Source organism: Rhinolophus sinicus, linkage group LG01 (assembly GCF_036562045.2).
Source record: "Rhinolophus sinicus isolate RSC01 linkage group LG01, ASM3656204v1, whole genome shotgun sequence".
In the NCBI taxonomy this organism is placed as follows: Eukaryota; Metazoa; Chordata; class Mammalia; order Chiroptera; family Rhinolophidae; genus Rhinolophus; species Rhinolophus sinicus.
Genome location: NC_133751.1, coordinates 2,046,026 through 2,072,689, shown reverse-complemented (window position 1 = coordinate 2,072,689; position 26,664 = coordinate 2,046,026). Strand labels below are relative to the sequence as shown.

The 26,664-nt window shown below is 56.6% G+C and overlaps 2 protein-coding genes across 3 annotated transcripts; one reads left to right on the top strand and one right to left on the bottom strand.

Moving 5' to 3' along the window:
- Positions 1-2,811: 2,811 nt before the first annotated feature.
- On the bottom strand, positions 2,812-6,755 carry CSTB (cystatin B). The gene is made up of 3 exons (XM_019745754.2): positions 6,565-6,755; positions 3,481-3,582; positions 2,812-3,194 (listed from the first exon to the last, which is right to left on the bottom strand). Exons 1-3 carry the CDS (start codon positions 6,628-6,630, stop codon positions 3,066-3,068), a joined length of 297 nt encoding a protein of 98 aa, XP_019601313.2. The 5' UTR covers positions 6,631-6,755; the 3' UTR covers positions 2,812-3,065.
- A 2,986-nt stretch (positions 6,756-9,741) lies between these two features.
- On the top strand, positions 9,742-26,182 carry RRP1 (ribosomal RNA processing 1). Of its 2 annotated transcripts, none has more exons than XM_019745752.2 (13): positions 9,742-10,040; positions 11,012-11,094; positions 13,008-13,065; positions 14,649-14,734; positions 16,418-16,479; positions 18,679-18,808; positions 18,884-18,948; positions 19,186-19,343; positions 21,850-21,929; positions 22,524-22,621; positions 22,809-22,828; positions 23,678-23,791; positions 24,164-26,182. In XM_019745752.2, exons 1-13 carry the CDS (start codon positions 9,908-9,910, stop codon positions 24,385-24,387), a joined length of 1,311 nt encoding a protein of 436 aa, XP_019601311.2. In that variant the 5' UTR covers positions 9,742-9,907; the 3' UTR covers positions 24,388-26,182. The 2 variants fall into 2 exon arrangements, with proteins under 2 accessions (XP_019601311.2, XP_019601312.2); XM_019745753.2 differs by lacking the exon at positions 9,742-10,040 and adding an exon at positions 10,251-10,495.
- Positions 26,183-26,664: the final 482 nt, after the last annotated feature.

The window sequence follows — 26,664 nt, the reverse complement described above, 5'->3', positions numbered from 1 at the left end:
CTGAGGTGTGTGCCGAGCCTCAGGGCAGCTGTGGCCCCGCTGGGTTGGGCGTTGGTGTGAAGCCTGGGGACAGGTCCAGGTGGCAGGCTCAGAAGGCACACAGAGCTGAGATGGGGACAATGTGCCTACAAGGGAGAGCCCTGAATTAGGCGAGGATGCCATCCTCCTCACATCCGGCCACTTGTCAAACACCCACCAGGTGCCAGCCACTGCGGACACTGCACGCTGGTCAAGGGGAGAGGCAAGTGACCAAAACAAACCCCCACAGTCCTGGTTACAGGCCAGCTGGAAGGGCTGTTCATGTGCAGTCTCGAGAGGTCACCCAGGTCCTCGCACAGGGTGGCGACGTTTTGCATTTCACAAGCGAACACAGGAGGCCACGTCCCCACAGCTGGCCCCCAGGGTGGTTAGCACGGCAAACAGGACAGAAAGCGGATCTCGGCGAGGCCTACTCTGCACTTCTGTGAATGAGTGTTCAGTGGACACGTGGTTATGTGTTTGTTGTGAATTGTCTGTTCTGGTCCTTGCCCGTTTACTATAGAATTTTTCATCCCTTTCTCCCCACTTTTACAAGTTGTCGTACGTTGCAGCTATTAACCCCTCATCTGGGATATAAATTGCGTGTGTTTTGTCGGTTTGTCAGCTGACTTGAGACTTTGCGCTGCTGCTCCTGCCACGTGGACGCTCTTTTACCCGTCTCTACAGTCGCGCTCTTCTACTGTCACTGGATTCTGAATCAAAGACTAAAAGCTTTTTTCCACACCCAGGCTGTAAAGGAAGGAATTCACCCATTGCTCTAGAATTCTAGTTGTCTTCTAGCCATTGCATGCCAGAGCCATGTCCCGTGTTTGCGAGGACAGACATGTGCCATAATGCCACTTCCAGGCAGCAGAGTGAGGGCCCCCCAGTATCCACCAGAAAGGGGGACCGATGGCCCCGTCGCACCAGCCCCAGTGCACAGGTGGTGTCCGTTATATGTTCCCGTCTCCAGCTAATGCACATCTGACCATTAGGACAGGACCTCAGCATCACAGGCCTCGGGCTTTGGGAGAAGTCAAGTTCCGGAGACTTCTAGGTGGAGGGAGGGCGCTGAGGACAGGCCAGGCTCGGGAAGGTGCCTACCTGCTCGGCCAGAGGTGTCTGGGACCAGCCGGTCTGAGAGCTTGACAATTAGGGCCTGTGACTCTGGTGGGGCGGGTCCCTCTGCCACTGTCTTCTTGGTGCTCGAGTCACTCTGACAGGTAACTCAAGGAGCACTTAGTAAAGGGGCCGTTGACAAGCGGGGAGAGGGAAGGGTGGTTAGCACCCGCGTCGGGACACGGAGGGAAGGGGAGCCACGGCCAGACTGGCGCGAGGACTAACTGGCGGGCCAGTTACCAGAACCCAGAAAACAGTGCTGTCGCAGGGAGGGCACTGACCAGACCCCCCAGGTGGACCCTGCAGTGAGCAGCGGGGGCCAGAGGGCAAGGGTGTGCCCGTGGGTGAGCGCCCAGGGCGGGCAGAGGAGAGGCTGGGCCAGGGGGCAGATGGAAGAGCTGCAGTCCAGCATGTGTCCCTCAAACCCTCTGCCAAGGGGCCCCCCAAGCTGGCTCTGGTTTACTGTGCTGAGTTCTTGAGGTCAAGTTCACAGGGCACACATGTAACCATCTTCAAGAGCAAGGCTCAGCGGCACTTAGTGCTTTCACGATGTTGTGCAACCGCCACTCATGTCACCCCAGGAAGACAGGCCACACCCATGAAGCGGTCACTCTGTCTCCACTGGCAGTAACAGCTGCCTCCAGGGGGCTCCCTGCCTGCAGGGCACGGGCCAGTGGCCCTGCTTGGCACCCACAAGGCCATCCCCCCACCGGTCACTGGAAGTTCCCAGGTGGAGACTACATTAGGTCTTGAGTGCAAAATTGCTGGACTGTTTGCCAAGACCAAGAGCACGGCACAGAGGTGTTTTATCCTTCAGCGCGTGGAAAGGCAGCAGGCTGCGCACAGCTCGTTACTCAGTTCTCTTCTTGCCACTTTCAAGGCTCTGCATGCCCATCAGGCCCTTCCACACTCATTACCTCATGACCTGACGGCCCGATCCTGGCACAAAGTGCCCCACGCTGCAGAGGCCAGGGGGTGCAGGAACATCAGACCAATGTCAACCCTCAGAAACACATTTTCTACCTTGACCCTGAGCCACACACAAATCTTACCCGTCGTCATTCTTACAATATCGCAGACAGTCTTCCTTATTCTGTTTCCAACCAACCAACCAACCCACCATGGGACTTGCTTCATGGGTGGGCAGGCACCCTTTGTTGAAACCAAAAGAATTCTTAAACCAGACATGCCCCCTGCCTGGTTTTGAGCACCTGCGGCTCAGTGGTGAGCTCAGGAGAGCCCTCCAGGCATGGCACTCAGGGCAGACACACAGGAGTTTGCAGGAGCACCTCTGTTACCTGCAGCGTCACTGCATCTGGGAGTCTCTCCGAGAGCATAAAGCATGTGACTGAGCCTGAGCGCAGCGAATGGTCTAGGAGCGGGTCTACTCGGATCCATTTACGGGGTGGTGGTGGGGAACCAGGGCCTGGATGCAGGACACAGAGTCAAGGCAACAGCCTGCCGGCCTGTAGTCGGACAGACGCCTGGAATCCTGGGTCTACCACCCACTTCCTGTGACCGTAGGCAACCTGGCTGGGCTCTGCTGCTCAGGGGGAAGAGGGTCCCGCCGGCTCTGGCCTGGGCATGGCCATGGAAGAAGTTTATAAACATGTCTGGACACTTTACATTATGATTATTGTTTCAGGTAAAGAAAAAAAATCCAAAACAAAGGAGAAAATTTGCAAAGACGTAAAAATATATGTATTTAGAGATAATATAAGCCCCCTTTGAAAGCAATTTAGTTAAGACCATTGATTGGGAAGAAAATCAACATCATGAAAGTCAGGAACAGAGATGCAAGACAGGTGTGTGATGCCCCCTCCACTGCAGGTAGCAGGGCGTAGAGACGACGTTCATGTGTGATTCCAGAAGCGTGCGTGCAGGGGACAGAGACCCGCGGGGACGACGGGCTGCTTCACAATCGGCAGCTAGAAGTACGCCAGCTCGTCCTCCTTGGTCTTGTCAGCCTGGTAGTCGTGCAAGGCCAGCGGCTTGTTCTCGTGTGGCAGACTTTCAAACACTCGGATGTGTACGAAGTTGTCATTATCCACCTGAACCTGCAAAGGGCATCACGTGAGGGGGCAGGTGCATCCTGAGCCCTTCCGGCAGGCTGAGGGGTGCTGGTGCGTGGACGCCCTCGGTTGCCCCAAAGGCTTGGTCCTTCCTCCATGGAGGATGGCACATGTGCACACTCACTTTGGAGGGCCACAAACCTCCTGAAGCTGGGGGCTGCTACAGGACCCCCCCTTCGAGCACCCCTCTTGGAACCCACAAGCCCCCACCACCCACGTCTGCACGAGCACCCACTTCAGGGCAGACCCTCCTGCGTGGCTGAGACCCCACCTTGATGAAGTAGTTCATCCCCGCGACCAGCTGGCTCTTGTACTCCACAGCCTTAAAAAGGGTGTACTTCTTGTTTGCCTTCTCCTCCAGCTGGGACTTCACCTGGGGGAGGGGACAGAGGGAAAAACTCAATGGCTTTTTTCCTGCACAGTAACTGACATGAGCTCCTATCTCACTGTAAATGTTACCAGCAATTCTAACGTCCACCTTTCAGACGTTTTCTATACCACGACTATCCTTTGTGACCAAGGAAGTTTGTTAAACCTTGCTCTCAGGATAAAGTACAGCAAACAAGTTCTTAATTCTACCAGATTCCAAAGCTACAATTTCAGTATACCACTTGCCCGCTTTTCTAGGCAAGGGAAATTTTTACCTTTTCCTCATTATGACACTATGTGCAAGGTTACTCCCTGCTTTTCTGTTTACTTAACCTGCAAACAGGTCATTTGAAAGACTGTGTGTAGTTTTTAAATGCCTCTTTTAAAATTAAAATCTAGGGTGGTGAACACACAATGGGATTTATAGATGATGTAATACAGAATTGTACACCTGAAACCTATGTAACTTTACTAACAATTGTCACCCCAATAAACTTTTTTAAAAAATTAAAATATAAAACATTTAAAAATGTTAAACTAAGTTTAAGTTTAGATTTAATCTTCCTTCTTGTGTATGTGCCTTCCTTCTCGTAACTGTCCTCCTGGGCCCTGAGACCTAAGGTCTGCAACACATCGGGCAGCAGATACAGTGCTTTGCAGGTCAGAAGCGCTTTCCTGCATTTTCATTTTTTATTTATTTCATTTTTTACTTTTCTTATTAGTTTCAGGTGTACAAAACAATGTAATAGTTAGACATTTACACCCCCCACAAAGTGATAACCCCCTCCTCCAACCTACTACGTAGCTGTTACAACTCCACTGACTCTATTCCTTATGCTGCATTTTTAGACGATGTCCTTTGCACAGAGGACCCCAGGCCTGTGCACAGAGGCTGGTCCCGACCGCGTGTCCAACAGTCACCGCACTTGTGGTTCAATCCTGTTTTCCAGGGTCTTGGCCTCTGAGAAACTGAGCATCTTTGTGGAAGAAGAGGAGAGCACGTTTGCCTTTTTCTTTTTCTTAATTTAAAATCTAATCTCATTCCAAGGCCTCAGGGTAACTGGTGGGCACTGGGGCCACTGACAGTGGGAGTGACAGAACCTGACACAACCGGTCCAAGAGGGTTACCAGCTTTAGTTAAAGCCCTGCAGGAAGCAGGCTGGATTACTCACAAGTGAGTCACCGGCCACTGAGAAAAGGCTGTGTGGCCTCTGGCATCTTTGGGAAGGGACCCTTCCTGGGATAAGAATGGAGAGGAGCCTGGAGTCTGAGCAGCCAAGGACAGGAGGCAGGGTCAGGAGGGGAGAGGGCAGGCTGGGTCCGGCCACTCCTCTGCCATCCCCACCCCCACGCCCTAGCACTGCGATCCCTGCAGACTTACCTGTGTCTGAATACTCAACCTGCAGGACCGTGCTTAGCCTGCAGAGACCTGACCCTGCAGACAACGGACAATGCCTACGGGGTGAGTGACACCTCCAGACCCACCCAGGGCTCTGGGGAGGCATCGCCTCCCTCTTTGCCTTTTTCAGGAGTGGAGGCAGGAAAGCCCTGGCCGTCTGCAAGGCTCTGTGAGAAACCCAGATGCAGACAGTGGGATCAGGCACGTGGCGGCCTCGAAGGCCAGGCCACTGCCTGCGGGTAGCAGTGCACTGATGCTGCTGCTGACCAGGAGAAAGCTGGGCTGGGCGAGCGCCCAGGGGGGCGCAGAAGGCCCAGGTCAGTTAGGAAGCTGTCAGTGACCGGCCCTCAGGAGACCAGAGCGGGGCAGAGGGCCAGGGAAGGCCAAGGATAGGACCAGTGGGCACTCCTGAGGCTGGGATTACAGAACGGGCATGAGTGACGTCCTCCTGGCCGGGGCTCAGTCTCTCACCTCTGTTCTCCTTACCTGCAACCTAGAGTGCTTGCAGAGCAGTCAGTGCAAACAGCCACAAGACAGTGTCCCTGCCACCAGCAAATATCCAGCTTCAATAACTGCCCCCTAGTAGCCATGACAACTGCCCTGTTCCATATCAATCTCAAGTGATAGACGCCAAACTCACAAAGGGGCCTGAGACAGCCAGTCTCTCTCCTGAATGAGGGTATGCACGTTCAAAGTTCGCGTGACAAGTGAGGAGTTTCATAGGCCTGAAAACCAGGAACAGTAATGCTAGCTGGGCTCTGAGTGGCTGTGGGGATGGCCCTAGGCACCACCACTCAGGCTGACTCACCACATACTCTTTGCAAATTTCTCATTTTCAAAGTCTCCTGGGACTGATTCACACCCTTCACTGTGGTCAGGTGGTCCAAACCACCGAGCAAGGACGCAGGGCTGGCTGCATGCCTTTGGGTCCAGAAGCAGCAGCAGGGAGGAGAGTTACCGGAGAAAGGTTTTAGTTTTCCTCTTCTCACTCAGAACCCCAGCTTCCATGTGGCCTGAACCCCCACCTGTAAAGGGGTGGCCTTTGCTGACCGGTGAAGACAGGTAGGGCTGGCTGGACCATTCCACCTTCCCCAGAACCTTCTGTGCAGGAACCTAGGCGGTGCCCACTTTACAGACCAGGAAATCCAGGCCGGGAGTCAAGTGCTGACCAGGGTCTGAACCGAGCCCGGCCTCTGCACGGCAGCCTGGTTTCTGTTGTTTTCTGTTTTACGACGTTTCTTTGGGGGTCACCGCAAACGTACACAGAGTACCAGAGTAGAGGGGAAGTTTAGGACCATGCATGCGCTTCCCCCAGGTCCAATGGCTGCTCACATCTACCCCACCTGCTCCACCACCTGGGCTCGGTTTCCCCCCGATGGACCTGAGGGCAAGCACACCACGCCCCTCCCGTCTCAGCGCCGCAGCGCGCGCAGCCCCTGACCCGCCCGAGGCCGCGTCGGCAACGCACAGGCTGCGTCCCGAGCCCAGCGCCCCACGCGCATTTCAGCGCGGCTTCCGGGCGGGCGCCGTCACTCTGCGGACAGGGCCGCACCGACCCTGGGCTCAGGAGGACCCGGAAGGGCCTACCTTGTCCGCGACGGCCTGGATCTCGGCCGTGGCGGGCTTGGTGCTGGAGCAACCTCCGCACATCATCTTGGCAGCGCCTGTGTCGGGGCAGCGGAAGCGGAGCAGCGGGCACAGAGCAGCGGACTGCGATTGCGGCTCCCGAGCGCGGTGGCCTCCGCCTTTACTTGTCCAGGTCACGTGACGGGAGGGCGGGAGGGGGCGGGGGAACCGCGCCTTGGGGACGCGTGGGCGGGGCCGGGGGGGCGCGGGCTGCCCCCTTTGCGGGGAATGGATGCGGGGCGGGTGCAGTGCGCTACCTGAGACCCCCGCGAGGGGGCACCTCTGGGGATCAAGGACGGTGTGTTGTAGCGCGTGTCGCCCCCCACCCGGGGTTTGGTGTTGGTCTTCGTGGCCCGGGAGTCAGGAGCTGGGGAAGCGAGGGGTCAGTGTGAGCCCTGGAGGATGGGGGGCGTCTCTCGTCTCCGCCTGGGGTGAGGGCGGTGGGGGTGGTCAGGAGTCGGAGCTCCTGGGGTGTGCGTGGGCTGAAGGGGTTCAGAACAGGCCACCCCAGAATGTGCCACTTTGGCATGTGGATGATTTTGAGCTGAAGACAGTCAAGACCCAGAAATTCTGGAAAAACTTTCACCTCTCCCTTAATTGCCTAAAAGCATGTAGATAGGGGGCCTGGTCCAGAAAGAGTGAATTATCAGAGATAACTCGCTTATCTGAAAAAGACCCCTGCTGGCAGGGCAGACATCTGGTTACCAAACACCTGCTCTCCCCATCTTCCTGTGAGCTCCGTCCTCCCCAGGAAGCAGCAGACCCCCATCCAGGCCCTTAACGATGGACAGCTATAGACCTCAGCCTTTGGGTCTCATTTTTATGAGGCTCCCTATGTATGAAATTAAATTTGTTTTTCTTCTGTTAATCTGGCCTATGTCAATTTAATTATTAGACCATCCAAAGAACCTAGAAGGGAAGAAGGGAAAATCTTTTCCTCCCCTACAGGGCATTGCAGGGGACATTGGAGGCAGGCCCTACATGGATGGGCATGGCCCTGCATGTGGTAGGGGTCTGCTTGGGCACTGGGGTGGGTGTGGCCCTGAAGGGTAAATCAGAGGTCACTGCTTGGGGCAGGGGTGGGCCTGGGCCCTGCAGAAGACAGCAGGAGTCACCCCAGGTGGAGATGGGCCTGGGCCCTAGAGGAACCCTTCGATGGCCCTGGCCCCGTGCATGGCAGGATGTGGGGTGGACGTGGGGGGACAACCTGGAGACAAGTGGGACGCTGGACCTAAGAGCAACGGAGGGCAGAGCGGGGAGAAGCCTGTGCCCAGCAGGCACCAGGAGGTGCTGGGGACAGAGACGGGGGCTGCCAGCATGTCCTGGAGTCCAGGATCAGGCCCTGCCTGGCCTCACTCCCAAGCACATTCGACCACCTTGCACCCCTCATCTGTAAGGCCCAGCCCAGCACCCCTCCCCCCTTGTGCTGGCCACTCTGGATGTCACCAGCATGTGACCCAGGGACACAATGAAGGATTGACGTAGGTGGATAGTCACAAAGGAGTCCAGTGATGAGATGACTCATGCTGGGCTGAGGGTGGCACTCCAGCTGCAGCCTTCCGGCCAGAGCTGCACCTCACTGGATGCTGGCCTTTCCGATCACTGGGTGCTGACTGCAGGAGCACACCCAGCCTTGGCCGTCCCCTGGAGGCCCAGTACCGATCCCCACTGGGAGGGGCCCATGAGCAGGTGTGTGGGAGGCAAGCCTTTCAGGTACCTGCCAAGGCAGAGCCTGTTCTGTAACTTCAGGGAAGGGTGGGAGGCCAGGTGTGGTTGAGCCCTGGGAGGAGGGGAAGGAAAGATCCCTACAGTTCATTCATAATTGAGTGAGCCTGACAAGCTCAGTGACTGAAAGTAACCTCACAGGGTGATCTGATCATAAATTCCTAGCAGGGCAGGTCATGGTGGGTAGTCACATCCAAGACTCATAGCTTCCTTAGTAAAAGATCAGTCTTTATCGTAAGTAAGCTCTGTGCGTTGTTCTTATGCATCTAGGAAAACTCACCTTTGAAAAGTTAGAATAATTTTCTTATTCACATCCCTTGGAGGCATAACCACCTTGTCACAGGTGGATGACCCGAAACCCCTAACTGTTGTCTTGTTGCCCTCATGCCATCTCTATGTACTGTAAATGTTACATATTAACTATCCCGTACCCACCCATGTACAACAAGCCTGTGTTTCTCCACTTTGCTCCCATGTAGTCGACATCTCGCCTTTGAGTTGTCACAGCTCCTTGCTGGGGAGATGAGCGCAGCCTGTGTGACTCTACCTGGAGAGGATTCTGGACGCTTCTTCCTGGTCTCCCCTGGGCTCACTCCACATGCCTTTTCCCTGTGCTGATTTTGCTTTGTATCCTTTTGCCATAACACATCATAGTCCTGTGTCCTCCTAGCAAATGAACAAACTTGGTCTTGACGTTCCCTGACATGTGGCCCTTCACAGAAAAAGTCTGCTGAGCCCATTTTGCATAAATATAAACGCTACATTATCACACCTAATATAATCACACTATAACATAACATCTAGTCTATATATGTAAGCTTTCTCAATTGCCCCCCAAAGGACTTACAGCTTTTCCTTTGAACCAGGATCCACTCAAGATTTGTGTATTGCATTCCCCTCCTTCACATGCATTCATTCATTCCTTCGTCGATGGCATTCACTTTGTGAAGCGATCAGGACAGCTGTCCTGTGGACTGTCCCAGCCCCAACGTGGTGATTGTCTTCTAGCGCACCGGTCCCAGTCTCCCTCTGTGTCCTGAGAGCGGGGAGCAGACCTAAAGGCTGGATGAGGGTCAGGCTAGACTGCCCCCAGGTGATGCAGTTGCGCGGGACGGGGAAAGTGGAGGTACGCTGCCCGCGGTGGCAGGCCATCTGGGCTACATGTGCAAAACTCGTCCAGGGTCACCTTTTTCCAGCCCTTGTGCTGCTTTCTGATGACCTTCGCCTGAATCAAAGATTCACTGGGGGCTGCACAGGAATTTCTGCAATTCTACCATTCCTTCCGCCTGAGCTCGCTGGCATTCTGTGCTAAACAAGAGCCGTTTCTCGTCATCCAGATTGAACTACAGCCCCCCCCAAAAGCAGGCACACGCTTAATAACCTCCTTTTAATAACTGTCCAGCGCTGTCATTGCGGGGACTGGCCACTACGCGGCGCAGGCCTGCAGGCCTGGCAGGCCGGCGCATGCGCATCACGCCGCGCAGCGTGCCCGGCGGAGACCGGCGCGCTGTGTGACGTCACACGCGCGCCCGAGCGAAGCGGTGGGTCTGTGGCCGCAGGGGTCTCGGCAGCGGTCGCCATGGTTCCACGCGTGCAGCTGCCCCCTGAGATCCAGCTGGCGCAGCGCCTGGCGGGGAACGAGCAGGTGACCCGGGACCGCGCGGTGAGGAAGCTCCGGAAATACATCGTCGCCAGGACTCAGCGGGCGGCAGGTGGGCGCTCGGCGGGCGGGTGTGGGCGCGCGGCGCCTCGGGGGCCGGGCCTGGCGGGAGGCGCCTCGGGGGGAGGCGCCTCGGGGGCCGGGCCTGGCGGCGCCTCGGGGCCCCGGGGAGCGGCAGCGGTCGCGGCCGGTGGCCTCCGAGCGGCGTGGAGCCTCCACGTGGCGGGGCGGGCCTCCGGGCGGTGCTTCCCGCTGCCCCCCCCGCCCGTGGCATTTGTCGCTGTGTCATCCTCCTTGTGCAGTGATTAGGTTGTCGTTTGAGTGTCGCTGTAGCGTACGCTTCGCGAGGGCAGAGAAATGCTTCTTGGTCCTCAACGTGCGGGTCCCCATCAGCTGCGTCAGCGGCACCGGGACGTTTGTTAGAAATGCGAATGTCTGGGCCCGTCCCATCCCGCCGAATCCGCAATTGGATGCGAGGTCGTCGATCTGTGTCAGGAAGCTCCCCGGGTGATTAGCTGCAGGCTGAGGACCCTGCTGGGGGACAGGGTGCCAGACACGTGGTTAGGAACGCAGTCAATATTTCGAGGGATTTTTTTTTTTTTTTTGTCTTCCTCCCTTACTATCATGACAAGTTAACTTTTTAAAATGAAGTATAGTACAGAAAAGTGCACAAACCCCAGGTGTAACACTGGATGAATTATCACCAAATTCACCTGTGCAGCCGTCATCCAGCACAGGAAATGGCAACTCACTCAATTTTGAATCTCCACAAATGGAGTACAGTGCCTGACATTGTAGATTCTCAGTGTTTATTGAACGCACGAAATGTCAGTTACCTGGGGGGCGTCCCTACAGCCGCAGGCCCAGTGGGTTCTGAGTTAGGATGGCTGCAGAGGGGAGGGCCATGTATCTTTACAGTAGTAGGACTTTGGTCTTGTTCAGGCAGTCACATTGCTCTGGCTTCGTTCCTGGCACTAAAAAGTTGGGGTCACTTTGTCTGAGTGTTGCTGTTTTTTGGTGCAGGTGGTTTCACTCACGACGAGCTGCTGAAGGTGTGGAAAGGACTGTTTTATTGTATGTGGATGCAGGACAAGCCACTCCTCCAGGTGAGTGTGGGAAGCAGCCACAGAAACGGAGCAGCAGTGTTGGCAGGAGGGCAGATAGGCGTGTGCTGGGGCCGGATTGTAATATGGCTGAAGATGCCGGGAGATGTTTTATAGCTCCAGTGCCTTTCTGGTTTTTTTGGCCAGATACCAGGGCGTTTGGTTAGGGTACGTCTTACACGTGCTGAGTTGAGCACCACAGCTACACAGGTGACTGCCAGTAGTGCAGGTCATCCTGTGGGTGACACCTGGGTTACCTGTCTTGTGTTTGTGAGAGATTGCAAACTGAGCCCTGAAATGATGGAAACCGACGGAGAGGGTCCAAGTCTTCTGAGACACAGATTTCTCCTGAAGCCATTTTGTATTGTCTTCTTAAAAAATAGACGTTATTTTTTAGAGCAGTTTTAATTCACTATAAAATTCAGGGGAAGTACAGAGATTTGCCATACACCCCGCCCCCACACAGGCACAGCCACCTCTGTTGTCAACGTCCCCACCAGGTGGTACGTTTGGTGCAATCGGTGAACCTACCTTGACACGTCATCATGACCCAGAGTCCACAGTTTCCATCAGGACATGTGTTCTATGGGTTTGGACAAATGTCTAATGACATGGCGCCATCATTTCAGTGTCTTACAGAGTAGTTTCACTGCCCTAAAATACTCCTTTTTATTTATTTTTTCATTGTTTAAAAAATTTTTATTTATTGGGGTGACATTGGTTAGTAAAATGATAGGGGTTTCAACTGTACAATTCTGTATTACGTCATCTACATATTTATTGCATTGTGTGTTCACCCAGAGTCAGTTCTCCTTCCATCACCGTACGTTTGACCCCTTTCCCTTCTTCTATCACCCCCCACCCCTTACCCTCTGGTAACCATTAAACTGTTGTCTGTATCTATGAGTTTTTGCTTGTTTGTCTTGTTCACTGGTTGCTTTCAGTTTTATATCCCACACATGAGTAAAGTCGTATGGTTCTCGACTTTTTTCCATCTAACTTACTTCATTTAGCACGATAATCTCAAGATCCATCCATGTTGTCACAAATGGCAGTATTTCGTCTTTTTTATGGCTGAGTAATGTTCCATTGTATATACGTACCACATCTTTTTTATCCAATCATCTATCAAAGGGCAGTTTGGTTATTTCCATGTCTCGGCCACCGTGAATAATGCTGCAGTGAAGATAGGGGTACATATATCGTTATGGATAAATGTTTCAGAGTTTGGGGTAGATCCCCAGGAGAGGGATTGCTGGGTCATAATTCTATTCTTAATTTCCCGAAGACCCTCCATGGTGTTGTCCGTAGCGACTGCTCCCGTGCACAGCCCCACCGGCAGAGCACGAGGGGGTTTCTCAGAGGGGGAATTGTTTACCCTTCCTTAGGCTATCCTGGGTGGTGGGGGAGGTATTTGAAAGGCAGATTCCTGTGCTGTCTTCCGCGCCTGCTAAACCAGAGACCCTTGGGGGAGGCTGTGGGATTGTGTTTCGCAAGTGCACTAGTAATGCTTGGCCCGTGACAGTCAAGGAATGCAGGCAGTGAGGGACTCACAGGGGTCTGCTTGGCCCTCTCTGCCAGGCAGGTGGCTGCACGTCCCAAAGCCCCCGCTCTGTCCTGCCCTACCCTGCCTGTCCCACCCCTCCTTTGATTGTCAGCCTCTTGCTTGTGGCTCAGCCGTGGTCGTGAGGACAGTGACTGCCCTTGTTGGGAGGGCCCGTTGGCCTGGCTCTAGGGGGGCCCTTTCACAGCACAGGTGTAACTTGCAAACCTCGCCCACTGGGCTGAACAAGCCAGTGGAAGCCGGTTCTTGTGTGACGAGTGGACAATTGAGTGTGTTGGCCTTTCTGCTGTCAGTTGTTGTAAGACCACATTTCTTCGGTGACTCAGGGAGTGTTTTACTGTTTCCTGCACAGGAGGAATTAGGAAGGACCATTTCCCAGCTCATCCATGCTTTCCAGACTGCCGAGGCCCGTGAGTATCCTCGCCATGGCGAAGTCCTTTTGTAAGGCCAGGTCGCTGAGCGTCAGTCAGCGACCACATGCCGAAGGCTTGGCTTCTGAGGCCCCCGTTCTAGCCGGTGTCTGCTGGCGCGTAAGCGTGGGACACAGGTCAACTAAATATACTCAGCTCAGAAGTCTAAAGGGCTATATCTTGTATTTAAAGTGAAACAGAAAGCTCACAGTGCTACCAAGCTGCTTGGCTGAATTTCGCCTGACAGTTGTGAGGTTCCTCCGCGTTTTCCTAACTGGTTTTTGTCCTGACCAGGATCAGTAGTTACCAACCCTGCTGCCTGTTCATTGGAGTCAGTTTGGAGTCTGTAGAAATCTTGACGTCCAGACTCTGGTCTCGTTAAATCCAGCTCTGAGGGCGGGGCCTGGGCACCAGCATTTTGACCTCCGTCCACTGCCCCGAGGGCAGCCCAGGCCTGGCAGGGTCACTGGCGTGCACAATGGCATGCTTACGTTACGTGGGTAGGTTTAGTTCAGATAGACTTGTGGGTAAAGGAATCAGTTAGGGGGTGCGCGGGTGGGCAAGGAGCTGCTTTCTCACCTGGGAGGGTCTCTAACTGCCCTGCAGTGATCAGTGGGGGAGATGTCACTGTCATGCAGTGTCTCTGGGTCCCGCTCCCACTCTCAGCAGGTGGACACAGTATGGTGACACCAAAAAGGAACACCCACGGAGCCATAGATAGGGGAGTCACACCACTATATTCTCACTGGCGGCTGGGTTGGAGACACAGGAAGCAGGAGCCACATGATCCGCAGTCTGCCATCCGCTTCTCTGCCAACCGACCCACCCACCCGCTGGCATAGCCACAGCAGTTCTATTGGTGGCTGATGGCTAACCAGGAACAGCGGACGTGCGTCCGAGGTCAAGGTGTCCCAGGGTGGCTTCTTCCCGCGGCCTTTCCTGAGCATGTAGACAGCAGTGTTCTCCCTGGTCCTCGCATGGCCGTCCCTCTGTGTGTCTGTGTCCTGGTCCCTTCTCAAAAGGACGCCAGTCAGATTGGATTAGGACCCACCCAGTGACCTCATTTTATCTTAGTAATCACCTCATTAAAGACCCTATGTGCAAATAAAGGTAGGGGGTTAGGGCTTTCACATAGGAGTTGGGGGGACACAGCTCAGCCATAGCACCCTGAATCTGGCATAGTCATTATCGGGAGGGTTTTGTGCTTGATTGTGTTAGTGCCTCTCTCGGGCCTAAGCGAGGTCAGGCCTGGGTGGCAGGCAGGGCCAAGCCCAGTCAAGGGGGTGGGTACCGAGAGCCTGGGGAAGTGGCCCGAGCAGCCGCCGCTCTTGCTGGTGGCTTTGCTCTTTGCGCCTGTTCTTCAGAGGATGTGGCTGCGTTTGGAGTTGGAGGTGAGCTCTGCTTTCCTCCCTGAGGTCCCGCCCAGCCCCGTTTCTAAGCCATATTCGTGGTGCCGCCTCTCGGCCGAGAACCCCAAGTTGGGCTGCCACGATGTCCTGACGGCATTTCCTGACACTGGCGCACCTCGCGTCCCCAAGTGGCCTCCATGTTCCTCTATGACTCCTGGCCTTCTTCCTCTCCAGAGCACCTGTTCCTTCAGACCTTCTGGCAGACGATGAATCGCGAGTGGACGGGCATTGACAGACTGCGCCTGGACAAGTTCTACATGGTGAGGGGGCGGCCTCATGCCCCCGTGGGCTCCCCAGGCGGCACCCTGGCGTGCTGCCCTGCGGAGTCGGGAGGGAGGGAGGGAGTGGACTGGCCTCTGAGCCCCGCGCCTTGATGGGTGGAGGTGAGGGCCTCTGGGCAGTGCAGCCACCCTGTGACTGACCCTGCGCCCGGTGTGCGTGAGGAGAGCCGAGGCCTAGGTCAGGCGTGCCTGGGCCTACGGTGTTTGTCCAGGCTGAGGGCTGGTGACGGGCAAAGAAACAGTCCTGAGACACCGCACAGACTCTTGGTTCAGGGGACGGTCACAGTTGCCCTCCTGGGAGACTCAGTGGTGAAGCCATTGCTTCCCAGCTGTGGAAGCTGAGCCGATGAGCGTGTGCCCAAGATGGAGGGGGCTGCCCGCCCCTGAAGACGGCTGCCTCTGGGCGAGGGCAGTCACGTGACGGTCGTGCAGAATCCCTGTTTTGTCCTCTCTGTGGGGCTTGCCTGTGAATTTGGCTTAGACTTGCCCTCAGACGCAGGAAGAACTGGTTTTTACACTCGGTATCTTGCTGCCCGCCCTCGTCCCCTCTCCCGCAGGCTTGTTACTACAGTGTGTCCCCTCAGACCTAGGATGGTCCCAGATAAAGAGAGCAGTTGACCAGTGGGCACATGGAACGGGGTGAGGACAGGTCCCCTCAGGGCTGCAGTGACTTGTGATCTGCCACTCAGACCATCCACCTGCTCAGCCGTGGCCAGGGTTATGTGGCACTGCATCATGTCAGCTGGCGGGCCAGGCAGGGAGCTGAGGGTGGAAGGAAGATGGACGCCAGGCACGTGGGGCCGTGAGCGGCGCCAGGGCCCAGGCTTTGCAGGTCCCAGAGTACAGGTGACAAGCCATGGGGCTTCCTACGGGTGTCAGTGCACTGTGCCCTGAGTGCAGTCTCTGGGCCCTTCGGTAGCGTGGATTCTGGGGCGTTTTGAGGCCCATTTCCCATGTCCCCATGGGAGCATGTTCAGCAGCACAGCCCCCCACAAAGGCCCACCCTCTTGAAGGCACTGCAGGCACGGGTGATGGGAAACAGCCTCTGGTGTCCTGGGGACGGGCATCCTGGCCGCCATGTCTGCTCTGTCCTGCCCTCTGTTGCCTTTGTTCACCACTGGACCCTTCTGTGGGCATGACACCGGGCCACAAATGCTGTGAGCCCTTGTAGAGAAGTGGGGCACTGTGGGCAGGTGTTGGGGTTTGGTTTAACAGTGAGGCTTGGGGGAGACTTTACCCCTGGATTGCAGGAAGCCAACCTTCCGCTCTCTGCTGGGGGACAAGTTCCTGGGGGAGTTCGGAGTGGTCTCTCAGTTTCCAGACCTGGCTATTCGGGGCACTCTGCCTCCTGTGGGGGACGTTTGCCGCATCCCGTTCTCCCTCCTGAAATGGGGACCAGTCTGGCTCAGCTGCTGTTGACGGTGCTGCCATTGCCACCTGTGTCCTCTGTGAGCCTGACTTCCGGGTGCGCTTGGGGAGTCGGGGCTTCTGAGCCCTGTGCAGCAGCGCGTCCTCCGGGCCAGGTCCCGAGGGCTTGGTGTCCTGTCCACGTTTCATCCTCTGGGAGCCTGCGTGCGTTTGGGCCACACGTGACCACGGGCAGAGGGGATGTCGGGCCGCCCGGGCTGTGCCCCCATTAACGGGTCTCCTTTTGTGCCCCAGCTCATGCGGATGGTCCTGAACGAGTCCTTGAAGGCCCTGAAAGCACGGCGGTGGGAAGAAAGGTCTGTGTCACAGCGTGTCCTGACTGCTCACGGGCGAGTCCGGATTTGTGTCCCGGGGGGTTGGGTTCACGTGTTTCTCTCTTAATTATTTGTCATAAAGCGATGTCAGCCTTTCCACAAAAGGGTGACGATGGTGCTTAAAGTGAAGGCATTTTTAAAATTGTGGTTTGCGTGTGTTCACGGAAACGTTTGCTTTCAACTTCAGTGGTGCGTTCTGTGAGTCAGCATGTGAGTCATTATGACGTATGTTGTGTGTTACTGTGTTTAGCTATATTATCAGTGGTAGTTGCTCCCAGTTCTAGAAATACTTTATTCGCCCCAACTTCTCACTTTTGACTTGGGTGCTTGTAGTGGGGTAATCTGTCCCCCCAAATGGCCAGTGGCCTGTGTTTCTACTGGCGCTGAGCAGTCCTCGGCTCTTAGCTCTTCCCGCTGCCCTTCCCCGCCCCTCCTGGAGGACCCTGGGACCGAGCAGCGGCGGGAGGGCCACTGCATCCAGGCCTGGGCAGCCGGTTTCCAGACCTCCGGGGCGTTTGGAATGTCCACATTTAAAAATTGGTTTAATTAATTTAAAATTTCCTTTGTAATTTTTTTTAATTGTGAGAGTGATGTGAGCTCATATAAAGAACGCAGAAAACTTATAAGACATTAAAAAGCCATTTTAACCCCAACAGATAATTTTCAGATGTTTCATTGATGGTACAAAAGTGGCGTCGGATGAGACATGGTATCTGCAGGCTGCCTTTTGTTTCACTGACAGTGACCTCCTGTGTCTGTTCTGCGCCTGCATCACTTTGAGGGCAGCGAGGGGACGGGCTTAGAAACTTGCTTTTTGAATTGACTTGTTATTACAAAGTGTACATTCAAAGGGCTTATGTCAAGTACGTGGACACTAACCCTAGTCCCCAGATGTGAGGTCAGCTGCGGCCCCGGGCTTGCTGGCACTGCTCATCATTGGGACAACAGTTAGGTTAGTAGTTCCTGCTCCTGGCTCACTTTCCCCTCATGAAAATGACCAGGAGGAGTGGGACTTGAGTTACCTGAACGTCTCTAAGTTTAGAATTCCTAGGGTGGCTTCATGTTAGGGCAGGAGTGCCTCTGGTTTCCAGTGGTTTTCGTCCTTCAATCCCCATGAGGACCTTGAGGTGGGCGTGGGGGCGTCTCACTCGTTTCAGGACCGTGGGCTGTGGGTTACCTGGTGGGTAGCTGGTGACTGAAGCGGAACTAAGTGTCAAGGGACGGTTTTGTTTCAGATAATTTGTGTTGGTTTGAAAGTAGTCTCACCCTCAGTGTTACTAGTAATTCAGCACAGTGATCGTTGTGGAGAAATCGATAACCTCCCTTTGTGGGGCGACCAGAGCTGCTGGTGTGATTACTCTTGTAGCCTTTCTCTGCTCTGATGCAGCAACTGGAACTGCTTTGTTTTTGGTAGACGTCTGTCAGCCTTGTCACCAGCCTCCGAGGGGGGAGGGGAGCTCTGGCACCTGCACTGGCCCCGGGTCCTTTCTCCCAAGCGGCCTCTTTCTTTGCCTATCCGGTGGGTGCCCCAGTAGCCGTGCACCCACGTCATTCGGGCAGCTTCTTAAAGAGAACACAGTGACCGCTCGGGGATGGAGATGTCATCAGGCACCTAGGAGTTCATGCATCTAGACCCCTGCAGGCTGGTCCCTGACCTGGGAGCCCGGCCTCTGGGACCCTGGAAACCAACATGCCATGTGGGAAGAGGTCTGTTGTGACCTTCACGGGCCGTGTATTCAGTGCAGTGGGATCTGGGGGCCAGCCCGTCCCCGCTCTGTGGCCTCCGTCCTTTGTCTTGGAGTTCGTTCTGTCCTGCCTTCCTGAGCGAGCAGCACCCACGAGGACAGCAGGAAGGGACGTGAGACGCAGAGGCAGCCTCCTGTCACACCAAGCCTTCCCCCACTTGTCTCGAGGATGGAGGGGAGGCCTGTGTGATGTTTACACATCCTGTGTGTTGTAGCCAAACCTCAGTCATGCCGTGTGTTCAGGTGCTGGCTCGGTCACCTAAGTCTGGAATTGTGTGGGTCTTTTCTGCTGGAATGGACTGTGGGTGTGGAAGTGGGCGTGTGGGAGGCGGGGTACCTGCCTGCCATCATGTTCCTGTCAGAGCCCGCCGCTTCCATAGGAGCAGTGTGCGGTGCTGTCGTGGCTGCTGCTGTACTTGCCCGCTTCTTTCCTCAGGCACATGGAGCAGCTGCTGGCACTGCTGATGACGGAGATCCTGCACCCCGACAGCCAGGCCCCCAATGGGGTGAAGAGCCACTTCATCGAAATCTTCCTGGAGGAGCTGGCCAAAGTGGGCGCAGACGAGGTGAGAGGCGGGGTGGCCCAGCTTCTCCCCGGGGTCTGGGAACCTGGGCCTGACCTAGCTCCTGCATCCCCATAGCTGACGGCGGACCAGAACCTCAAGTTCATCGAGCCTTTCTGCAGAATCGCCGCCCAGACGAAGGAGTAAGTGGCCCGGGCACCCTCCGCTGGCCTCTTCTGCACTGAACTTTTGGGGGACTGTGTTTGGGAAGCTGCTGTTCCCTTGTGTCCGCATGACCCAACCCCATGAGGGGCCAGGCTGTTGGGTGGTGGGCGCAGCACTTGGCCTCTGTTGCCCCCAGCGCGCCTGACGGCCTGCCCCGTGCCCGTTGTCTTTTCGGGCCCGACTGACGGCCTGCCCCGTGCCCGCTGTCCCTTCAGCTCCCTGGTTTTGCACAACATCACGCGCAGCATCTTTGAAACGATTGTGGAACAGGCCCCGTTTGCTATCGAGGACCTAATGAATGAAATGGGGGCGGAGGACCTGTCGGAGGGTAACGAGCAGGAGCCGGGCGAGCTGTGTGAGAAGCCAACTAGAGGTGAGGATCGCTGGGCGTCCCACTTGACGTGCCTGCCACCTCTGTGGCACCTGCCCTGGACCGAGCCCGCAGCGCTCCTGCTGGGACCTCTTGTTTCTGCCCTCGCCCCAATCTGTCCTTGAAAAACAAGCATGTGTCACTCACTCCAGCTCTTGCTCCAAGGCCTCTGTCCTGACTCCCCCAGCTCCTCTCTGACCCTCCTCTCCCGCCCTGGGCTGCCCGCTCAGCCCTCCCCGCCCGTCTCTGCCGTCACTGGGGGTCCTGCTCTGACCACCCTGTTTGAAGTGCAGCCTCACTTCCTGGCACAGATCAGTGATATAAGTCACGTGTTCATCATCCTGGGCCATCTTCCCCCCTGGAGGTCGGCTCCACAGAACAGGGAACTCCTGACCACAGCTGCGTCTCCAGTGCTGAGAGCCACGGCTGACGTAGCGGCCGAGAGTCTAGATAAGTGGGTTAATGAATGCATTTCCAGATGAGTGAATGAATGAAGGAACAAATGAAGGGAATGTGCCTGGAGTGCTTGTCCCACTGAAGGGTTTAGGGGGCACGTCCGGTGGTGCTTTAGCAGCGATGGTATCTGGTCGCCGTCTCGGTGCTGACGTGGGTCCTCGCGGGACTGCAGCTGCCCTTGGGTGTCCCATTCTGCTGGGTGGCCCGTGCAGTGCCTGGGTACAGTGTCGTGTGGCTGTGGCAGCTTCAGAACTCCTGTTTGCCTCTGACTCTTTGTAGCAAGTACACATGACAAAGTTTACTGTTTTAACTACTTGTAAGTGCACAGCTCAGTGGCATTAGATACATTCATGCTGTTGTGTAACCACCGCCTTCTCCAGAGCTGTCCATCTCTGCGAAGTGGAACTTGTCATCCATCAAACGCTAGCTGCCCAGTCCCTCCCCCAGCCCCGACCCTTGCTGTCCCTGCTCTGGGACGTCAGGTCAGTGGGTCAGGCAGAACTTGCCGTCTGTGACTTACTCTACTCAGCGTCACGTCCTCCAGGGCCATCGATGTCGTAGCAGGTGTCGGGATTCTGTCCCTGTTTGAGGCTGAGTGGTGCCCCACCACACAGACCACATGCCGCTGGCCGTGCATGGCCGCCTGGCTGCCTCCGCGCCTCAGCCCTTGAGAGTCATGTGAGTCACGCCGCTGTGAACACGGCGTGCGATGCCTCTCAGCCAGACCCCACGGCAGGTGTTTCCGGCGTGTGCCCAGAAACGGGATTGCTGGGGCAGGGGGTGGGAATGTCTCGCTGTTTCCACAGCACCTACCCCACTTTACATCCCCCCATCAGTGCACGAGGCTCCCTTTTCTCCACGTCCTCGCCGCACTTGTTAGTGCTCGTCTTGATGACGACGGCCATGCTGATGCGTGTGAGGTGGTGTCTCGCGCGTTTAGGTGGCTTTTCCCTAGTGACGAGCGACGAGGAGCAGTTTTCACGGGCTTGTTGGCCATTTGTACAGCTTCTTATTCGAGTCCTCGGCCCATTTTCCAGTCGGATTGTTGTGCTGCTGAGTTTCAGGGGTTCTCTGTGCATCCAGGACCCACATCCCTTATCAGACACCTGATTTGCAGATAGCTTCCCCTCTTCTGTGAGCTGCATTTTCACTCCGTTGAGTCTTTTGAGAGACGTTTTTCAATTTTCATGAAGTCCAGTTTGTCTGTTTGTTCTCACGTTTCCTGTGCCTTTGGCGTCACATCCAAGAAAGCATGGCCAAGTCCAATGTTGTGAAGCTTTTGTCTTGTTTTCTATTGAGAGTTTTATTGTTTTAGGTCCTAAGTTTAGGATCTTGATCCATTTCGAGTTAAGTTTTATATGTGGTGTTTGGAAGGGTCCAGATTCATTCTTTTGCATGTGGCTGTCCCGTTGCCCAGCACTTTGTTGAGCCTGACCTTTCCCCCTGAGTGGTCTTGTGGAATGTCACTCACCATCAATTCCGGGGTAATTGCTCCCTCCTCCAGCTCCTCACACCTGCGTTGCCTGCTCCCAGCTGTCTTGTTAGTCAGCCCCCCTCCGCCCCCATTTTCTGCCATCCTGCATCTCCTGTCCCTCCCTTCCCCTCCCACTCCCAGGACCTGAGTCACCCCACACAGGCAGACCCAGGAGTCCCCTGCCGGGCCGCGGGCCTGCCTATGGCCACTGTCCTCATTCCCTGCCATGCACGCCTGTAGGCAGTGACATCAGAGCCCCAAGTGATCTGAGCATTGTCCCCAAGGTCCCTCAGTCCCGCTCTGGCTGCACCAGTTCTTCCTCCTTCTGGAACTTGTGACGCTGCGTTCACTGCTTAAGATGCCCACTCGTAGTTCCCTCTTACTTCCACTCCATAAGGCCACGTCCTCTGGGACGTCCCCCTTGTTTCCAGGCATGTGTGTGAGCCTGTCTCGTGCTGTGGGCTCCCCCAGCCTCCACCTGTGCACTCTACCAGGTGGAGGGCCCTGGCAGGAGGGCTGTTGGCTCTCAGGTGTGGTGTTGGAGGCCTGCCATGCCACGTGTGTGTTCTCTCGTTCTAGGCTCCTCCCGTGGGGCTGCAGTGGACCTGGGTGAGGAGCAAGCCAGAGGTGACGAGGACAGCGCTGGCCCTGTCCTCCAGGTACGTGGCCTGGACTCCTGGGCTGCGCTCTCAGCCTCTGCCTTCTGATGCGCTGCCAACTTGGGGGGCCGGCGGGTCTGGAGGGGAGGAGGTGCCATGAGCAGGGACGGCAGCCGTCCGGCTGAGACTTGGGGGACCCCGTGCTTACAGAGCAGGAGGCCTTGATAAACAGGGCTGGGGCCGGGCGACTGGTCTCAGAGGCCTCGCCACTCGTCGCCCCCCAAGTCTGCCCGGCCGCCTCCTGGGGAGTGTACAGCACTTACCAATAGGTTTTAAATATTGATTACTTGTGCAATTAGTAGGATTTTAGTCATCGGTTAAATGAAATTGATCAAAACCAATTTTACTTGTTTTAACGTGGCTACCAGATGATTTAAAGTTGCGGGGCCTCGCCTTGTGGCCCCTCACGTTTCTGCTGGGTGGCACTGCCCTGGAATGTGTCTGCTGCCCCATGCTATAGACGGTACCCTCGGCTGAGGGGATGTCAGGGGGACGTCAGGGTGTGTCCTGTGCTTCTCTGCTGGGTTCCCATCATGCAGCCTGGACGCTGACTGACGGCGCCCCCCCCCCCCCCCCGGTGTCTTTGTGCCACAGTTCGACTATGAGGCTGTGGCCAACAGGCTGTTTGAAGTGGCCGGTCAGCAGGACACCCCGTCCCCGAATAGGAAGCGACTCTACAAGGTCATCCGAAAGTACGTTTCTCTAAAGGCCTGTCCTTCCCACGGCTCTGGGGTTGCCCCCTCCCTGTCTAAGTGGGTTCACACAGGCGGGAGGGCAGCCGACGGCTTCGGGGCTCAGGTTGGGGGGCCCTGCCTAGGGCAGCGGGCATGGGAGGACAGAGCCGCCTTCTGTGTGAGTGACCGTCTCTCACTCTTCCAGGTTGCAGGACCTCGCGGAAGGTGAGCCCAGGGCTGCGCACTGAGACCGCCCGAGTGGAAGGTTCCTGGGAGGGCGTGGGCTGCAGAACGCATCGTCTGCAGGCGCTGCAGTGCCTGGGACACAGGCGGGCGAGGGTTCTGTGGCTCATGTTGGGTCAGCGCTGGGTCCAGGGCAGGTGGGGCCCGAGAGTCTGCATTTTTGGTTAAAGTTCCCGGGCTGCTAAGGCTGCTGGGCTGCAGACATCTTGGTGCGGGGCTGATGGAACTGGGGTGGCTTTTACTGAAAGACGGTTTTCTGGAAGGTCGGTGAGTGCAGATGTAGCCTTTCCCTGACATTTCGTCGCAGTTTTTACGTGGGTGGCACAGTTGAAAGGTTGTATTGTGAGGATCATTATACCCACCACCTCGACTCTGCCATCAACGCTTGACTGTCCTTGTATGTCACCTCCCTACCCATCGGGCCCGGCTCTTCCATGAGACCGTACGCGAAGTGCTTCATGCTCATCGTGAGCTAAAGTCCAGTCTTTTTTAGGTGGAATTCGCATACAGTGAAATGCACGAGCACTGCCTCGGGTGGGTTTGGCCAGTGCAGACCCGTGTCACTCGAACCCCATTACAATACAGGTCACCAGCATTGTCCCATAAGGTGTCGTCCTTTCCCACATAAGTGTTTTTAGGAAGTGGGCCGTGATGTGTCATGAATGCTCCAGGAGCCGGCTCCTCCGTGTGTCGTGCTGACTGACTCGAGCCACTTGAGCCGTGGCGGGTGTCACATGGGGTCTCCTTGCATGAAGCTTGGGGCAGGGGAAGTGGGACACGCACACAAAACCAGGCCTGCCCTCAGCCCTGATCATCTGCCTCGGTCCTTAGGCCTCTTCCCTGAGGAGGACATTCCAGAAAAGGCTGCGAGGAAGCTCCAAGAAGGGAGGCGGGGCCGGAGGACCAAGAGGCGTCTGCCCAAATGCCGGCTGCACAACAAGACAGGTGGGCCTGGTGGTTTGGACGGGACATGCCGGGCTCCAGGTGCATAGCCCTCCTCCCCGCCTCCAGCAGTGTGGCTGCCTCATGCAGCCGGGCCTCCCGTCTGCAGCTGCGGTCTGGGCAGCCGCTCTCTGACCCTTTTCTGTCCTTGACCTGTGTGTCTGGTGGGTTTTGACCCATCGTTCCTGCTCAGGGTGCTTCCAGGATCTGTTCCCCGCGCTGTGCTCTCCTTGCTCCCAGAGCCTTTCCTCCCTCCTCCTCTCCCCAGCTGGTCCACACACGTGGTGAGAGTGTGACAGCCCTTGCTGAAGACTGTGCTGTGTTCCTGTCACCTGGCCTACTTGGTGCCTCATTCATGTGCTCTTGCTGTTTCAGGGAGAGATGGACAGGAGGACCTGCGTGCAGACCCGAGCGCTGGGTCCCGGAGGACGAGGCAGGACGTGGCCACGGGCCCCACTGTGCCCCAAGAGCAGACCCGGGCCCAAGGCAGGAGAGGGGCTCATAGGAGGCAGCGGCGACCTCGGGCAGGGGCCAGAGCAAAGGTGACTGGCTGCCAGGAGCCAGAGGTGAAAAAGAAGCGGACACAGGAAAACAAGTGACATCCGCTGGGCCCAGCCCAGGCAGGGACGTGCTATCTCCACGGCTCCAGGTCTGCGCCCTGTGCCAGGACAGGTGGGCCACGTTCCCCATACCCCGACATGGTCAGAAGGTCACCAGACCAGTGTGTCCTCGGGCAGGCGGGGGCCTCAGACTTGCAGCTCCCATGGCTGCCCTCCCCTGCCCTCCTTCCCTGGCTGCGCCCTGGCCACAGGCGGGTGGCCGGGTGTAAAACCTGTGTGTTCTTAGCAACGGCCGTCCTGACCCATGTGCTTACACAGGTGCCGCTTTCCGAGCAGTGTTTATATTTTGTACCCTTTTTTGTGGAAAAAAGGCTGGTTATATGTTTCTCAAACAAAATCTGCAAGGACTCAGAGTGCTGGCAGGGGGTGTCTGGCCAGGCTCTGTTGCTCCCCACAATATAAACTGGTGTTTGGTGTCGGCCGTGGGTGGTGTTGGCCCCTATTACTTGGGGTTAAAGTGCCTGAGGCCGGAAGGGTGTCTCCTGGGACACAGAGGCAGACCGGATCCGATGTTCAGTGGGCAGACCCGCCGTGCTCCGCCTGCCTTAAGTGCCAGCACTGTGTCTGCCTGGCTGGGCGCTGAGGGGTGCTCACTGGAGTGGCTGTGCTGGGAGCGGGACCTGGCCCCAGAGTCTCAGTGAGAAGGGAAATGGGGCCGTGACAGCGCCGTGTGGGCGCCCAGTGGCTTCCAGGCAGTGCTGCAGCCATGGCTGAGGGTTCCACAGGTGACAGTCTCGGTTTAGTCCACATCCTGTGTTCCACGGGCACCCCGGCCAACGCTGCTGGGTGGAGGTGTGTGGGTGAGCCCAGCGCGAGGCCCGACCTAGAGAGGACCCCCCAGAGGCTTGATCTGAACCCCAGTCCCCAAAGCCCAGCTGCACAGCTTGCACGTGGGGAGCCAGCAATCTGTGGACATTCTTTCGGTCCAGCTGGTGACGGGTGGTGGCCTGGGGCGCAGCGGCAGAGTCGGCTGGAGTTCACAGTTCTCTTTCCCCAAAGCCGCTTACTTACAAGGACATCTAGCCCCAGTTGCTGGTGGCCAGAGCTCAGCATGGGTGCAGTGACCTGGCTGACTCAGAGCCCCCCCTTTCCCTGGCAGGGACCCCAGGAGGCAGGGTTCTGTTGGCGCCATTCTCTGTGTGGGTGGGGGGGCTTTGTTGTCTGTTGACATCCCTTGGTCATAAAGGAAACAGCTGTATTGTAGAGATTTCGGGGCGGGAGGGGCATACCTGACTGCTGTTCCTAAACCAGGGCCCTTCGCTGGCAGATCAGTGCCACCCGCTTTTGTTACCACCCCCCCTCCAGAATCCCAGCCTCCGCATATTTAACCACGTTTTCTCCCACTGTAACTGTGGGTGCCCACCGCCCACCCCTCAGCCGCTGGGGACTGCAGGCCACTGTGTCTGATGGGCAGCGCTTCTCCCCCATCGGGAAACGGTCTCACTGGCAAAGGGGTGAAACTGTAAGAGGACGTTGAACGTGACCCCAACCGCCGTCCCCCAGGAAAGCGGAGTTCAGAAGGTGGCATGGAGTGTATTCTCCTGTGTGTTCTCTTCAAAGAGCTTTACTGAGATACAGCTCACACGCTGGACAATCTACACGCTTAGTACATGCAGAGTTGTGGCACCATCACCACTGCCAGTTTAGAATGTTTCACCCCCAAAAGACACCTGGTGTCTTTAGCCGTCACCTCCCAGCCCGTGCCAACCTCTGATCCACTTTCTGTCTCTACACTTCCCGATTTGGATTTCGGAATAAATGGAGTCGTACAGTGTGTGGCCCTCGTGTCTGGCTCCGGCCCTCAGCAGGTTTGCAGCCTCCGGCAACATGGCAGCTTGTGCGTCTGGCTGGTGACGGTGCGGGTGGACCACACTGTCCTTTGTCCGTCTGCCCACGGGGGTCCCCCCTCCCCTTTGCCCAGTGCTAGGGACTGAACAGCGCTGGACACGCTTCCCTTCTCAGCCGTGTGTCGGAGGAGTGCTGTGCCAGGCGCCAGCAGGTGACCGTGTGTCGTTTGAAGAACTGCCACTGTCCCACGCGGCCGCACCACTTCACATTCCCGCCTGCGGGCTGGGGGCCCCTGTGGGTGTGACCTGCACGTGGGCGCAGCTTCAGGTACCTGCTCACTGGTCGAACCTGTAAGCCTGTGGTGGTGTCAGGGATCCCGCCTGTCCCTGTTCAGGGGCGCCCACCCCGCGGGGCCCAGGAGGCGGGCCTTCACCTCCCGGCCAGCACAGCGAGCACAAGGGCACTGTT